Source organism: Brachypodium distachyon, chromosome 1, assembly GCF_000005505.3.
Source record: "Brachypodium distachyon strain Bd21 chromosome 1, Brachypodium_distachyon_v3.0, whole genome shotgun sequence".
Taxonomy (NCBI): Eukaryota; Viridiplantae; Streptophyta; class Magnoliopsida; order Poales; family Poaceae; genus Brachypodium; species Brachypodium distachyon.
The window spans coordinates 62036397-62053557 of NC_016131.3; the positions used below are offsets into that span (position 1 = coordinate 62036397).

General features: G+C 44.9%; 1 protein-coding gene across 2 annotated transcripts; it reads left to right on the forward strand.

The window, feature by feature from the left end:
- The first annotated feature begins 8200 nt into the window (after positions 1-8200).
- On the forward strand, positions 8201-13432 carry LOC100831208. Of its 2 annotated transcripts, none has more exons than XM_003561595.4 (3): positions 8201-8565; positions 9945-10679; positions 11372-13432. In XM_003561595.4, the coding sequence occupies exons 1-3, from the start codon at positions 8554-8556 to the stop codon at positions 13022-13024; spliced, it is 2400 nt and encodes a 799-aa protein (XP_003561643.2). In that variant the 5' UTR covers positions 8201-8553; the 3' UTR covers positions 13025-13432. The 2 variants fall into 2 exon arrangements, with proteins under 2 accessions (XP_003561643.2, XP_024312676.1); XM_024456908.1 differs by lacking the exon at positions 8201-8565 and adding an exon at positions 8702-9124.
- The last annotated feature ends 3729 nt before the right edge of the window (positions 13433-17161 follow it).

Here is a 17161-nt window from a genome sequence, read left to right on the forward strand (position 1 = left end):
ATGAAAGTATAACAAGTGATCACTATACCTCTGGTTACTATCACAAACCAGTAAAATCATCTGTAGGTCAAGTACGATGTAATTGATCATCCCGTGTATCTTGGCCAACTATATTTGAACATTTCTATAAACATATATACAAAAGAAAACACAAGATCAAAGATTAAATATAACTTCATGTCAAAACAAATGGATCTCTGCCTGCTGCTTCCTATATGGGACACTTGGAAGTGGGACTACCAATCCAGTGAGAACAAAATAATTCATCGAAATTCCATTGAGAAAAAACAATACCAAACAGCATGTTTATGCTTGCTGCTTCCTGTACAGCAAGACTGGTAGCTGAAAAGGTCATGATAAATTCATAGAAATCAGATAAAATCAAATAAAACCCACTTTAAATGGAATTTTACCTGCTCAATGCGCATATCATATTTGTTTGAGAAAAAAAAAGAAGACTTGTGCACATAGAAAATTCAAGAGGAACACTATGAACGGAATATCATCTTATCTAGAAGCAGCAACATAAGATATTTGAACTATCATCTTACCTAGAAGCAGCAGTACGAACCCGGGATAGAAAAATCTGTAGAAGATTCAAGAGGAACACTATGAATGGAATATCATCTTATCTAGAAGCAGCAGCATAAGATTGAACTATCATCTTACCTAGAAGCAGCAGCACGAACCCGGTATAGAAAAATCTGTAGAGGGACTTGATCCCAATTGGGCGTTTGAGGAACATGGCAATGATTTACAGTAGATCTGAGTAGCTTTTCTTGTAGATGAAGAAGTAACGCACGATCCACGGATTCACTACTCGTGCATTGCTTTGGAAGCAGAGGAGAAAAGATAAGGAGGAGATGGATACGTGTAGTTCTGCGGCCATTGCTGCGTGTACGTACATAGGAGCCCGGGTGGTTGTCACGGCGCGGCAGCCCGCTGCCGCAGGACGCAGGACGAGGAATCGCCTTCTTCGTTGAGGACGGACTCCTGCTGGCCGGCGGGATCCTCTTCATTTTAATATATATATATATATATATATATATATATATATATATATATATATATCTATTTCGACAAGACAATTCCTTTTTGCTCCTCGTGTGTTCGACAGTCTTACTTAATTAAAAAAACTAAATCGACCCTTGCACATGTGGGTATCACACATCTCCCAAAGACGACCAATTTACAAGCAAAACTCCCCTTAATGACTATGCATGCAACCACTACCATGACATCATCACAAGAACGGGCACCTTCAACACACCACCAAATTTTCCCACTCTTTTTCTATTACCTTTGATCAGGTGCAGTCATGGATGAATTGTCAAGAATTGTTTCTCGGTAACTAATTCATCATAAATTCACGGTTGTTGACTATGGGTATGTGTTCACCTTTTATCGACATCCAAATGCAGTAAGGAAGTGGAAGAGATATGAAGAGATTTTAGGATTTTTGGGCTCATGCACTTCAATGATGAGTAAGGAGCATTGTATGAATGGATTAAAAGCGGCATAACACAACCGTGAGAGAGTGATTTAGTAACAACTAAATCATCATATCCTCGTTGCTATGGATTCTGGGCCGGTCCATCTTTTCAAATGGCCCTAGGGCAAAATCAAGAAAATGGCCCATGTAACACATAAAACACACACAAGTCTTGGGTTCCAACTTGTGTTTGGCCCTGGGCCGTCATACTTCCTAGCATGGGGCCGATCCTGGGTTGATTTTTTCTTGCTTTTGATCCAACAGGCCAGAAGCATACATGATTACTCTAGCCTACAACGGAGATCTAATCGCAAACACACATTGTCGCCATTTCGAAAGTTGTCCAGTTCACAGTACAGACTCTTCTAAATGCATTGTGCTTGTGGCCACCACCACAACGTTGTGACAATCAGCGTCTGGAACAACCACCATTTTTTTCCACCCTCCTGCTCTTACCTTTGATCAAATGTGCGAGAGTGTGTGGCTATAAAAGAGTTATTTCATAATAATTAATGGATCGAACTATTGGGCGACCGTGCCCACGCTAACAAGCATACGGCGCCCCACGTTCCCAGCGAGCAAAACAACCGTTCGCGTCCGCTTTAACCGTTCCCGTTCACCTCGCGCGTAGGCGGCCCAGCAACGTGGGCTAGCCCAGTAGAGGTCGTTTCATCACGCGCAGTGCAGCCCGCTAGCTGTTTAGTCTTTTTTACGCCGCAGCTTGGCCAGTCTGGAGTCGAAGTTTTGATTTGCACCATAGTTGCTGTTGTACGTTCCCCAAAAGAACTAGTTGTAATTTTATTTGCCTTCCAAGCAAAACATAAGCACAAATGGTTTTCAGTATTTTTCTTCTTGTCCATGCACCAGGCACGAAAAATAGCAACGGATGGTAGTGATGGACCGCTAACTGTGTCAAAATTGCGTACTAAAAAATGACTGTGCCCACCGAATATCAAGTAATGGATGTTATTACTTTTTCATCATAGGCAAATTTAAACCATCGTTCTTACTAGGATAATTGTGCCTTAGGGGTTACTGGGCCAATTTACCGGGTTAACTGTGCCTACTTATCAGGTTACCCACGCCTATTTACCAGATTACTCATTTACTCTACTACTTACTGGATTACCTGTGTCTACTTACCGGATAAATTATTTCTACTTACCGGGTTAACTGTTCCTACTTACCGGATAAATTGTTCCTGCTTACCGGGTTGATAGTTCCTGCTTACTAGATAAATTGTTCCTACTTACTTAGAGCATCTTCAACAGGAGCCCCTAAACAGCTTTTAGGGGCTCTCCTCAAATTTTAGGGTCCAAAAAAATACAAACATCTTCATCATGGCCCCTAATTCACAGCCCCTAGAATCTTTATGACATATGGGACCCGCTTGTCAAAGACTTGTCTTTTATTCTTTTCTTTTTCCTTTTTTCCCTTTCTTCCCCGAGGTGATGCCGGCGGCGGAGTGGCCAGCAGAGGGCCGTTGCGGAGAGGGAGAGGCGGAGGGGAGCGGCACGGTGGCGGAGGCGGCCGACGAGGATGAGGGCGCAACGGGGCCAAAGCGGCGACGACTGAGGGGCGGGGCCGCGTGAGGCAAGCTACGGCAGCGCGGGGTGGCCGGGCGACGCGGGGCATTGGGCGACGGAGACGGGGAGGCAAAGGGTGCCGGCGGCGAGGGGAGTGGCGAGATTTGGAGCCAGGGAGGGGAGGACGAGGGGGAGCGGCCGGAGAAGGAGGGCCGACGGGGTCGAGGCGCGTGCAGGAGGACGATGGGCATGGGAACAAATCTGACGTGGCATGGATAGGGGCCTCCCTCGGGAGCCCCTAGGAATGGGGCTTGGGAGGTGTTTCTAGGGGTCTCCCTAGAATAGGGGCTCTAGTAGGGTCCCTGCTGAAAAGCTTTTTTTGGCTCTGGCACCTAAAAACTGAATAGGAGCCCTGTTTAGGAGCCCTGCTGAAGATGCTCTTAGTTAATTGTCCCTATTTATCGGGTTAGTCGTTCTTATTTACCGGGTTAATTGTTCTTAGTTGTCGGATAAACCGTGCCAACTTGAATAACCGGGTAAATTGTTCCAACTTATATAACTGGATAAACTATGCCAACTTACCAGGTAAACTATGCTAACTTACCGGGTAAACAACATGCCAAATCCTATCAAACAAACTTATGATTACGAGTAAAAATATGACAATTAAGCAGTGTGAAAAAACAACGACATTTGACACGACAGCTAAAGATCCCCAGACTCGCAACACCCTACCACATGAGCATATCAGAACAAATGACACGACACAAAATGGCAGCTAAGATAAAATAACCGGTGACTGTAACTGAAAAAATATGACAATTATGCAGTGTCAAAAATAACTTGGCAACTAGTTTCTACTGATAAGTTGATGACCAGCAAAAATGCGAACAGGTGTAAATAAATATACAATGACGGAGCTCGCAACCATACATACACGTACACTTTTCTTTAGCAATCCACGATTTTGACACCATTGTCTTACGTCTCGTCCAGATTGATGTAAAGCACTCTGTTTTACTCCCTCCGATTCTAAATTGTTGTCGAAATATTACATGCATCTGGAAGAATAGTTGGCCACGGTCGAGGAACTGCGCATGGGTGCTAGCCCTGCGCCTTTGGTGTACTACCATTGGCTCCATCCTCCGCTTGCTCTCCGCACAGGTACTCCTCCGACGCCACGCACCTTGGCGGACACTGCTTCACCACGCCATCCCCTAACCACAACGGCGTCGCGAGTCCCTCGGGGCGTCAGAACTCTGCTCGGGACAGGGGAAGAAGGGCAGCAGGACAGGGGGAAGGGGGTGGCCATGGCATGAAGCAAGATCTGCCAAGCCGCGAGCAATTCGCCAAGGTCAACGACCACAAATTGAGTCTGTCTTCAAGTGCTGGTGAATTCACGGGGGAGAGAGAGCACTCGTCGGTACCTGACTGTGATGGGCGGCTGGCAGCGATCCGTTGGAATCGGACGTGCGGGAGCACGCGCCGCATTATAAGACACTGGTGGGAACGTGCCCGCTTCAGTTTCCCCGATAATTAGTTCATCAAATACATGATTTCCCATGATGAATTTCTGCTTATGTTTTATCCACATTCACTTGGGAGGTGGAAGAGAGATGAATGTAGATTTATTCTTTTGGATACACACATTTCACTAATGAGAGGAGGAATAATTGTTTGGATTGATGTAACGTCCAATGGGTAATCGTTGTAGAGTGATTCAAAACAATATTATAAATTCAAGATTATTCTCATTGACGACATGTTTCTGGTTACCTTGGATCCAACAAACCATACACTTGCACGGTTACTGAAACCTATAGCGGAGATCCAATTAGAGGTGGGTTAACACGTATGAAAAACTAACAATGTAATTTTATTTATTTTTTCTCACATGTGTTTTTCTCTCGTGTATCCAATTAGAGGTGCACTATAGACACAACAATTTTTGTTGATACTTGTTGTGTTTGTGCTTTTCTACATCCTTTTATGCAACACATATGTTGTGCCAACGACATCCGAGGAGCCAGTTGGCATGGGCACGAGGGCCGTGGCTCAACTCCCAAGGCAAAGAGATAAGGATGGACTGTGCAGTCAAGGCACACACCCCAAGGCCGGGAAGGGGCCAGTATACGACGCCAGGCCATGACTATATAAACCCCCTCCTCGTCTCCTTCGCCAACTCGGAGAGGAAGGGTGGAGGCAATACGAGGGGCGCTCCGGAGGCCCGTGGCGGCAACGTTACCGATGACTAGGTCATCGATGTGTTGCTACCACTGGGCCCCAGGTGTCACCCTCTCCTACCTCGCTTAAGAAGAGCCACCCAGCACGGCGGCTGGATGAGTCTTCACAGAGCGTAACCAGCCAAGGCACCGATGGCCTGTGCGGTCGGTGCCTTGGTTGGGATCCGTGGGAGCACCCGCATGAACGACATGGGAGAAACCCAAAATAGAACCTTCTCAGCGGACTCCCGAGTCTAGCACCACCGTGCCATGAAAGGGGACGCTCTACCGCGGCACTGAGTGATCGAGTCGCCCTTTCACGGTCACGGTGGCGTCGCATCTGGGGTTTCCCCCGGACAGACGACAGAACTTGCAAGAGCCATGCCATGCCTCGGTCTTTCCCCCGGGGCAAGGTGGCCCGCATGGTGTTGCGGATAGCTCGGCCCCGGCAAGACCAAGGTATGCGCCTCGGGGCCTGCTCCCAGGATTGTGTGTGCGGGACAGAGGCGACAGGTGGCTCACCCCACCCGCCCACACCCAGCGGCTTTGCAGGCATCTAATGCTCCTGCTCACAGCAGACGAACGCGGCAGGGGAGCAGGGAATCCTTCCTGTTCATCGACAAGACAAGACCAGCACCGATCGGTCAAGGCTGACTGGACAGTTCGCCTAGTTCCTTCATCACAAGGAAAAGGATGGCGTGTGGAGGATGCAACCCGACGGCCACGCCACCTAGCGAACCCGCACGACACGTGCATGGGTGGCGTGTCACCCATGCAGCCCATCTCTATGGTATCCCCTTAGTAATATAGAAGGAAGACCAAGGGCACCATTGATAGGGTTCACTCTTGGGATGCTTGAGCGCTAAGTAAGAGAACATCCCCCAGTAGTAGTTTGTAGCCCTCGGAGCAAGGAAGAGCCTCCAGGAACCCTGCAACCCCCCCCCCCTTCGAGAGCAATCCAGACAAGCAGGACGTAGGGTATTACGCTTTGTCGACCCGAACCTGGATAAATCTTTGTGTGTTTGAAGTCTCGCTTGGTTCCAGCGTCGACCGCCGGTGCAGCTCTCCCTCGCCCTCACCGAATAAAAAGGGGGTGTGCAGCATCCTCGGTGTCGGAGTTCAGGCACCGACAACAGATCTTTTACGTAGTATTTGATGACACTTTTGTAATCATGTGGTAACAAATGAGTATGGAAAAAAAGAGAATGTGAATGTCGTAAAATGATTTCTACCTTTAAAGTTCTACCTGCAACAAACGTAACAGTGCGAACATATGACAAACCGAGTGTATTAACTGTTTGATTGTATTTTAAATCGAGACAATTTTGCTTACGTAAAGTTGTTTTGATTAATTTGGATGCCTCGTGGCAATGTACTGGTAATGTCACCAAGTCCTTTGGGAAGTGGAAAAAGTAGGAAACCCGGGAGGAGCCTGTGGTCCCGAGGATGATTCACGAGAATACGAGATGCACTTGATAACATTAGTCTACACACAACGCGATATACCTCAATATAATAATGTAAGACTCCGTCATCGTCCAGTATTCTGATCCACATGCTATATCTTTACACTCAATCTCTGGATATCCCGATGAAACTTTAGCAATAACATTAACTTTCTTAATTTATAGGTTATCCTATTAAATGTTTCGATGAATCAGCACAATCTGGGTAGTGTATAGCTGCCGAGCCTGGCCGTCCGCATGGCCCGTCCTATAACCCAATTGATATAGGGACAAAGGTTCTACCACCACACGCTATATCTTTAGACTTCGTCTTGGGGTATTCCGATCAAACTTTAGTAATACCATTAACTTCCTTTATATGTATTGATGATCCTATTTAATGTTTTTGATGAATCGGCTCGATGCTGGCAGTGTATAGCCGCCCAGCCCTCCAGTCCATGTTGCCCGACCTATAACTCGATTGACTGGGGACCATGGTCTTACATCCACATGCTATACCTTCATACTCCATCAATGGGTATTCCGATCAAACTTTAGCAATAAAATTAAGTCTCTTTATATATCAATGATCCTATTTAATGTTTCAATGAACCGGCTCAATGCAGGCGGTGCCTATCTTCCTCATCCACCTGTCCGCGTGGCCCGGCCTATAACTCGATTTATCTAGCTAGAGTCGTTGACACGCCACCATTTTTTTTCTTCCATTCTTGTTCTCTTATCTTGGTAAAATGTGGTAGCGTATGGCCATCAAAGAGTTTCTGCTTACCTTGAATCCAATGATCCAACAAACCATACGCTTACATATTACTCCGTCTACGGCAGAGTTTCAATAGCAAAGACACTATTTTCCAAAATCCACTGCAAAGACACTATTTTTCAAAATCCACTACGATAACACAACACACCACCAACTTTTTCTTCGATATTTTACCTTTGATCAAACGGGTTAGGGATGACTCGCGGAAGAGTCATTTTGCAATAATTTAACGATGATGAATACCTCTAATCTGGATGAACTGGAAAGAGAGACGAAAAGGGGTAAAATCTTTCGGGTTCATGGGTTTCATCGAGGAGAGATTGGACCACTTTTCGGATGGATGATACGTGACGTGTAACGGCTGGCGAGTAATTTCGTAGCATTAGTGTATTCTAAATTTGGGATTATCTTCGTCGAGGACCGGTTACCGCTTACACTCAATCCGACGGATCATACGCGCCCACGTGTTTTCGCCTGCCTTTAAGCCGACGGAATGTACGCGTCGACGGTTTTTCGCCTACTTTTAATCCGACGGACCAACGTGTTTCCGCCTACCTTTCATCCGACGGCCCTTACGTCGCGACGGGTTTCCACCTGGCTTTAATCCAACGGACCGCATACAGATCATTGTAGCCTACGGCTGAGATCCAATCGCCAGGCCCCGCAGCCACCACCACGACGCCGTCGTGAGAGCTAGTGTGTTGAATACACCACAATCCTTTTCCGTCCATCCTCGTTCTCCTGTCTTTAAAGGCCGACGGCCCCCTCTCTCTCTGTTTCTCTTTCTCTTGCCCGTCTCCGCCTCCTCCCCTCCTCGCGACTGCAAACAAACCACCTCCCAAAAGCCTCACGCCGTCCTCCTCTCGCCGCGCCGGCCACGCGCATGACGTCCTCTGCTGCTAGTCCTGCCTGCTCGCGCGGTGGCCTCTGAATCTCGCCGCCTCTCCGCCCAGATTCTTGTCGTCCTCCAGTTCTTTCCTGTCCCGGTGTCGGCGTGTTCGCGTCTTCCGTTTCCCTTTACCCAGCGAGAATCGGCGGCTCCCCCGTGGTGCGGCGAAGCTTCGTTGAGTAGGGGCGGCGCCTCGCGTGCATGGAAGATAAGGTTGGTTGCTTGGCCCTGCTCTTTTCCTCCCATGTTACATTCGTTCTTGCTTGCGGGTGGTGGTCTCTCGTTTCGACGATGCGTGTCGCGGGCTCGCGGTCCCGGCCCTGCCGTGCGGCCACGGTGGGCGTGTTCGTGGTTTGTCCGGGGTGGTTTCCTGCCTTCACGATCACGTCATCTCAAGATTGTCGGAGGGTGTTTGCGTCTCAGCGTGTGCGTATGATGTGCTTGTTCGGCTCGGGAGGGCAACGGGGTTTGGTTTGTACGGCCGCGTGTTCTTGGCTGCCTTCCTTGGTTGCTCCAGGTTTGGGTTGTCTCGGTACCTGTTGTCCTACTCCACGGGATGCGCGGCCGTGTGTTGGATTCCGTGGGTTAGGGTGGTGCCTGAGATTTTCAGGATGCGATTGGTGGGTTTCGGGTCTAGCAAATGACTCGATTTGCTTGCTTTGGCTGCTCAGGTTTGTAGGGTTGCTCCCAGGTCAAGTGATTGTGAATTGGAGAGTGTTTTATCGTCAGGTTGATATGTCCTAGTTATGGTGCAGTCTTCAATTCCAAGAAAGTGAGTGCTTTTGGTATTGAGAGATCCAATCTGTCATGACAGAGTTTTGCTTCTTTTATATATCATTTTAGTTCACATTGCTGAGTAATGATCTGCAATGGCTCCTGCAAAGAAATGGCTTTATATTGATAAATCATACCTTGCTTGTCTGTGGTTGATATTATCGCGTATGGATGCAATTGGTGCACCAAAGTTGCAGTCACTGCTGGGTGACATTGATTCTGATGGCCCTTGCTGGAATGGTTTTTCTTATCCTCATATAGTCATATTTGTTCTTATCGTAGCTAATTATTATGTCTTTTGCAGATCTTCTCATGCTGCTATAAGACACTTTAGAAAGCTCATTTTTTTAATCATATCTTATAATCTTATTTGAGAAAGATTTCATGAAATGTAGGTTACTTCAGGACTGTATAATGCAGCTTGTCCTAGTTGCAGCACCTATTTTTACTTCAGTTGCTTTCTGTAGGAGACCATGAACTAGTAATGCAGTTTGCTATACTGTTCCATACTTGCATATAGTACATTTCAGATGATATAGATATCATGCATCTAGAGATGCATGCTAGTTCATAGCATATCCAAAAAGAACATGCTATTTCGGTCTGAAAGGGAAGACGATTCTCATGTATTCACATGTTTTTGCAAAGCAGTTTTCTCGGATCAAATTTTAAGGAGATATGTGTTGATGATTGGCCCTCATGTTCATGATCCTAAATGCATAACCAACTTATTTATTTCTGCTGATTATGAATACTTCTTATCGTATCAGTGTGATGTTCCTTGACAACTGAATGCTTTTTCTTCCATTTCTTGATAGATGGAAACACTTCAGATTGAAAACAATGGTGGTGACCAAATATCTTTAGAAGCTGTCCATGCTTCGGATGTGATCCATGATGACCCACCAATAGCACCACGCATAGGAAGTGAGCACCAGGCAGAAATCCCCAATCTAGCAACAGAGGATGAACGATGTCAGCTCATGGCCAGCTCACTCTACAGTTGCAAGTTTGATGGGTATGATTATCCTAGTGTTATTGGGAAAGCTATACCAATCATATCGGGAAGCAATCCACCTAGTGAAGTCAACAAGAAGGAAGATAAATTTCAGACACTGCATTCTTTAGAAACTGAATCAAGAACCAGTTCTGTGAGTAATCAAGTTTATGATGGTGTATGCAGTGACCTCTTCACTGACAGGCAAATGGTGTATCAAAGAGAATCAGCACAATTTGCTTCACTACCTGGTTTATGTGCCTCCGTTTGGAATGATCTAGAAGAACAGTGCTTTCTTCTTGGGCTGCATATTTTTGGTAAAGATTTCAGCCTGTTGAGCAAGTTTGTAGGGAGTAAGTCTGTCAGGGACATGCTTCCCTACTACTATGGAAGGTTCTACAAGGGAGATGCACATAACAGATGGTCGCACTGTAGAAAGACAAGAAGTACTAGATGTATTCTTGGGAAAAGCATTTTTACTGGTCGGCGACAACAGGAGCTTATATCTCGTTTGAAATCTAAAATACCCAAAGAAGCTCATAATTCGTTAGTTCAGGTATGTATTGTGAACTTTTGATACAATGTGGATTTCAAATCTCTCTCAAATATAATTGTTGTTGAGTTTTTGGTATATTGAGACGGTACAAAATGAAACTATCTTCTTGGTTTGATAAGATTCTACCAGTCGGATTTGGGTTAGCATACCATTTTTGTAGTTTTTCTTGTCATTTGACTTCATAGATGTGGCTATGGATTGTTCAGCGTAACAACGCTTCCATGTTTAGTTGCTCCATTTTAATCTTCCAGCGCCCAGTGAACTGAGTAGATCTGTTTAGCTATTTAAATATTAACCTAACCATTCAAATCAGGTGTTATCAGATGGCAACGATTTGCATTGATATAACTACTGCCTGCTTTAAGGTTACCGATGCATCTTTTTCAAGTTTTGACTGGCTGGCCTTCATGTTGTTTGCATCGAACTTTTTTCTAATGCATTTTCTTTCCCAAGTTCCCAATGCTTTTAATACTTGCAGAGACTATTGCTTAGCTATTTTGTGTCTGGATGATTTTTTTTTCCTTCAAAACTTTGATGATTGAGACACAAGTATGTTGCCCGGTGTAATATCACAAGGAAACAACTAAATTTCAATTCCGTACTTCGCTAATTTGATCATGCTTGCACTGCCAACCTTTTTCACACACCAAGTTTTGCCAACTGAGGATCATCCGTTTGTTCTCATATTGCAGGCTTTGAAGTCTTTAAGTGATGGCCTGACATCTTTAGAGAAATGTGTCTTCACTCTGAAATCTATTGTCGGACCGGAAGCTTTTGTTGAGGTGGTTGGGATTGGTTCAGGGAAGCATGATTTGACTGGATTTGTTCAGGACACATCCAAAAAAACCAAAGCTCTATCTGTTTGCACCAAGATGCCTAAAGGCATAAATTGTTCCACGCTTGCTAGAGAAGACATTATCAAGTTCTTAACAGGTGATTTCAGGATAAGTAAGGCAAAATCAAATGAATTATTTTGGGAAGCTGTCTGGCCCCGTTTGCTTGCAAGAGAGTGGCATTCAGAGCAGCCAAAAGACATCCGCACAGCCAAGAGTTGCCTTGTGTTTCTGGTTCCGGGCATAAAAAAATTCTCAAGAGAGAAGCTCACTAAGGGCACTCACTATTACGATTCTATCACCGACGTCCTTAAAAAAGTGGCAGCAGATCCCACTCTTCTTGAGCTAGAGAGTGATGGAATAGATAATGGGACAACCGTTCAAAGAAATGGTCAGGCAACAAGCAAAGAAGATCCTGTGAATAGTGATCAGGAGCTTCTGATGTTCACCATAATTGATACTACCTTGGTCGAAGGGGAAGAGCCCTTCAAAGTGAGGGCGCTGAGAAGATTACCTGGTGATGAAAATGTTAATTTTGGAACTAAAAATCGTTCAGATTATGTGTTGAGTGGTAGTTCCTCTCAGGAGCAAGATAGTGGTGATCGCTCATCAGATGACCAGGAATATCACGGACAGGTGACAGCTTGTGTGAATGATATTGAAATGGAATCAGTTTACCATACAGCCAAAGAATCCTGTGCGGATTTGTTGGAAAACAGGGGGGCTGCAACATGCTCTGTTTTTGCAGTTAATGGTCATTGTTCCGATGATCAGCACTCGGAAATTTCTAATGGAAATGGTGACCAAATTGACTTGACATGCTTCTCTGGCCTTGGAACAAAAACTGACAGACATGTGTATTTATCCCCAAAGCGCAGAAGATTTTCTAGGTGTAGCAATGACCAGACCAGCCAATTCAGCTTTTCTTCCCCAAATGATGAGGGTTTAGGGAAGGACAAATTGAAGCCTCTATCCACTTCATCAGAGCCAACTGTTGTTGATCTTGGTATTGGTGGTTGTTCCCAAACCAGAGGATTGGCAAGCTGTTCCACAAAGGTTAACTCGTGCGAGGAGATAACAAATGTTGTGAAGTCTACTTCCAATGGTGAATCACTTGGCAAGAGGAATGTGCCGAATATAAATGACGACGAGTCATTAGAGGGAAAGTTTGACACAGTGACCGAAGAAGGGACTCAGGTCAGTCGCTTGGTTGATCTGAATAAACTGCAGACAGCACCTACAGGCAATCATGATCATCTGCTGCGAAATGAAGATGGACCTTCTTCCATTTCGAGTAGTGAGATAGTTCCTGATGTTTTGGAGGCCACTGGAAAACCTGATGTGGCTGTTCAGAAGAGCCCTCGGAGGCATGGAACTAGAAACCGGTCTCTCAGCAGAAAAGCTCTGGAAGCTTTTTCTGTTGGTGACCCCGGAGGTGCAAAGCGTAAGGGTGACTCCCACAGCTTGATGACAAGAAGGCCTCCCAAGCGGACTCGCAAAAGTAAAGACTGAATTTCTACATCACCTCTAGTGGTAGAGAGAAACCCGGCTAATTGGAGGCTGGACTGCAATGATGAGCATACCGTCTTTGCATGGCTCAGGTGAGCAACCTGTTGACGCTGAGGGTGATGGATTTCACAACGAGAGGTCCTGACAATCAGTTGTCCCAACCATCCTCAATCCATTTCTTCTGGAGTACTTCATGTTCGCGATGCAGGTGTCTGTGATGATGGTTCTACAGATGCATGATGACTCCTGCATGGGCAAATTGATGCGCGAGAAAGAATTTAGAAATTTACATTTTGTTTGTATTTAGTGTACAAGGGTGTGCAGAACCCAACTTGTATACCGGGGAGAAAGATAAACACCATGTTGACCTGTTCATTGTGCTCAATAGTACATGTTAATTGCTTCCCTCTAGGCTCTAAGTAAGCTGCAGCTTTCTAGTAGGATTTGAGGGTTTGGGCGTTTAGCTCATTGTTTTAGCATATTTTACTGCAAACCTTATCTTGCATCCAAGAGTAAAGTTAGACTTTTTTATCGGATGTCCCCGAAGGGACGAGTTAAGTTAGACTTACTACTGTTGATAAAATGTTTTTGAACATTTGGCCAAAATCCATGTGCATAGCCAAGTAGCAGCCAGTGACATACTTTACCAAGCCGACATTTGGATTTGCCACATGGATATCAACAAAATGACCAGAAAATGGTACATGTGTGCAAGGAGAGATGATAATGATCCTGGCATCTTTGTGCAAATTTGGTACAGATCCACGCCCAGATCCACTAGTCAGTTGTACTTAAATACGGAGTATATCAGATGACGTCAACTCGTTTGCATGCACACGTGAATCAGATCGGAATTTCGATCAGATTTCATAGACAAAGACAAGCAAAATATATACATCTTGGAATAGTACAACATCCTTGTGATTAACAATACAACACAGAAGAAGGGAAAATTCTGTATAAGGTGAGGTAAACTCAAGAAAACTCAAAAGTCAGTAGTGCGAAGTCCATAGGGGATCAAAACAGACGTAACAGAGGTTAACTATCGTCATATATGTTTATTTAATCACATGATTAGAGATGGGCTTGCAAAAAGAACACGCAAAAACTGTTCTAGTATAGATGTAGGCTGCAACGTTTGACCATTTTTGTTGACCTTCCAACATCACGACGACGCTGGGTTGGGTGCCTGGGTCAGCAGGGTCACCACCTCTAGATGGGAGCCACCGATGGGAGCTGTAACGTACGGGGCTACGTACGGGCCTGCACGGGTTAAGTGCACTTACAGTACTCCGTAGAAATTTTTTGGGTGGCACCCGAACTATCGTCGGTGCAAACTTGCAGAGTGACAATATGAATGCCTATTCTCATCCAAGTTCGGTGATTAGCTCTCCATCTTCACGCACGGGCGGAACAGGTGCGACCGACGGTAGTGATGTACAGTCGTATACTCTCACCGTAATTTGTCAAATATGAATGTATTTATACCTAAAAATCATCTAGATGTATTTAATAGAACCTAAAAAGCATCTAGATACATGAAATAGAAAGTCACTTAATATGGAACGAAGGAAGTATTAAATAAAATTGCGCTGGCTTCTACGGTCCGAATTGGATTTCATATTCCTTGATAGGTTCTGAGACACTTTCTTTGCTTTTAATTTGCCCTGTGGTCTTCGCAGTGAGTGAGATCTCAGATGAGGTGGGTTTCGCCATAGGTTCAAATGCGACAATTAATGATTCCCCGCGGACAGCTCCAATGGATGACCTGTGACCGAGATGAATAATCTAAAGCGGGATGTGAATAGGTCCTACAAATTTTAATTTCTTTTTCACAAATTATGCTTTGCGGATGACAAAGCTTGGCCTAATGCAACTACGTAGAAGCGTCACATACGAGGATAAATAACCTAAAGCACGAAGGTTATCACAAAGACAAAAACCACAAGTAAGGATCTCCAGTGGCGTATCTAACAACCTTGAAATCTCTATATACCTTGTATATATATATATATATCAGAGCAATAAAATAAAAATAAATAAATTTATATTAATATTAGCACTCTTGGACCTGTCCCATTGGGCTGGATATGCCAATGAGGATCTCGGATAGAAGTAATTGAGGCATGGAGAAATGAAGATGTGCCTCGATGTTTATTCTCTTGGGGAAGAGCTAATCACCCTTTGAGAAGGTGTGGATACCACGAAGGATTGTGAACGCCTTCGAAGGCTCGTCTTATTCTCTTTGAGCCTTCTCCATGAAGTAAAAGCTCAATAACTAGTGGTAGTCCTTAAGATGACCGACAAACCCTCACAAATTTCTCGGAGCAAATACACACTTTTTGATTCTCCCAAAAGAGAATCCAACCTTCTAGGAATTCCTGCAACTCCAAGATTAAAGAACCGGTTGATGAACTTGAGGAACACATTATTTTGGTGGAGATGTAGATCTAGGGCTCACCTCTCTTTTCCCTCGGATTGAATGGATACGAGCAAGGGGAAGAGGAGCTTGTGGAGCTTGCTTTAATGGAGTAGGAGAGAGAATATGGCATGCCTCAAGTTGGGCGAGAGGTAGCCCGTGAGGAAGAAGGGTGGGCCAATTTATATGGTCCACGAAAATCTGTCCGTTGGAACCCAATACATGTCCAGAAGCCTCTATAGGGGCTAGTCCAGAGGGTGGTCCATAATCCGGTGATAGTTCGGGGTAATCCGGAGAAGGTTCTATACTCCCGGTAGCATGCTTGAAATCTGGAGCGGCCTAGAGGGTCACCCGGAACCTCCGGATCAAGTAGCCTCCGACCTTTAGAAAAACCCTAAAAAGTGTGCAAACCAAAGCTATCTCTTGGGATGTCTCAAGGCTTTTTTGGGAGCTTGGTTTGTGGATAGGATGTAAATTTCAATAATGTTATCCACTGCAAGTTCATCATATGATCTCTCTTAATAGTACGGCTTCCATATGACTCAAAAAGATAAAAGATACAATAATTTAAGAGTCACCTTATTTATCTATGTGATCATTGAGTTATCTACCATGAATGATTTCTAAAACTCTATGCCCATTACTTGTACATATGCTTAGCAAACATGGTTAACTCCCTATTCATGTTGTCCTTACACCAAAACCACTTAAGGGCAAGATGTCCTCTCAGCGGGTGTTGTTGCAGTCAGATAATAGTTCGTATAGGGGGTACCGATGCACGATGGTAAAAAAACTTAAATGTACATCTACGATAGTCTTATGAGCGAAGGTCATCATACACCCAACAAAGTTGACACAATGATGCTTTTGAATCGTTTGGTCGCCTCGTGGAGCGGGACCTAGTCTTATGTTAGGAGAAGTGTCGAGGGAATGGTTATCCTTGAGCTCAGACCAAATGGGTCTTTCCGAGTCAAGAGGTAATAATCCCTGAAGAGGCCAATCCCTCGACCTTGAGTCCGGACCGAACAAATCTTTCCAGAACTCAGGACTAGAGCTCTTTTGGACTCTGGGCCTCTCCACTTGGTTTTATTCAAATAAGAGTGAATGGTTACATGTCCCATGGGGTTTATATAGGCTAGAGATCCATGACAAAAGACCATATGGCTACACTGGTGATGCATGTAAAATGCATACATGAACTTTGATGTTGTTATATATTTTTCTATGATATTTACATCATTTTAGATGTTATTACCAATGTTTTTAATGATTTAGCGGATTTTTTCCTATAATTCCAATTTATTTTATATTTAACTCTGTGGGGCAGAAAACTCTCTTTTTAATGTTTCAGGAGCTACACAACTCCAAATAAGCTGAAAATTTACAAGAGTCTGTCGGAGCACGGAACTCCGGCACCAGGGGTGTTGGACACCCCCTTTTTCGGTTCGGTGGCGTGCGAGGGAATCGCTCCGGCGATCGCCGGCGTGACTAAAGACATAAAGTGTCGACACGTGAGGTTTAACCAGGTTCGGGCCACCTGAAGATGTAACACCCTACGTCCTGCTGTTGGTTGTATTCAACAAGTTTGAGTGCGTACAGGTTGCCGGGGAGTACCCGGTCCAGCTGCTTGTCCCTCTAAGGAACTTTTTCTACTTGGGTGAATGTTCTGCTATGTTCTATGTTTCCTACTGGGACTGAAACTCTTTGATCGGTGGCATTGG

Coding starts and splice junctions, on each gene's coding strand:
- LOC100831208 (XM_003561595.4), top strand. Junction 10,680..11,371: donor CTCATAATTCGTTAGTTCAG/GTATGTATTGTG, acceptor CTCATATTGCAG/GCTTTGAAGTCTTTAAGTGA.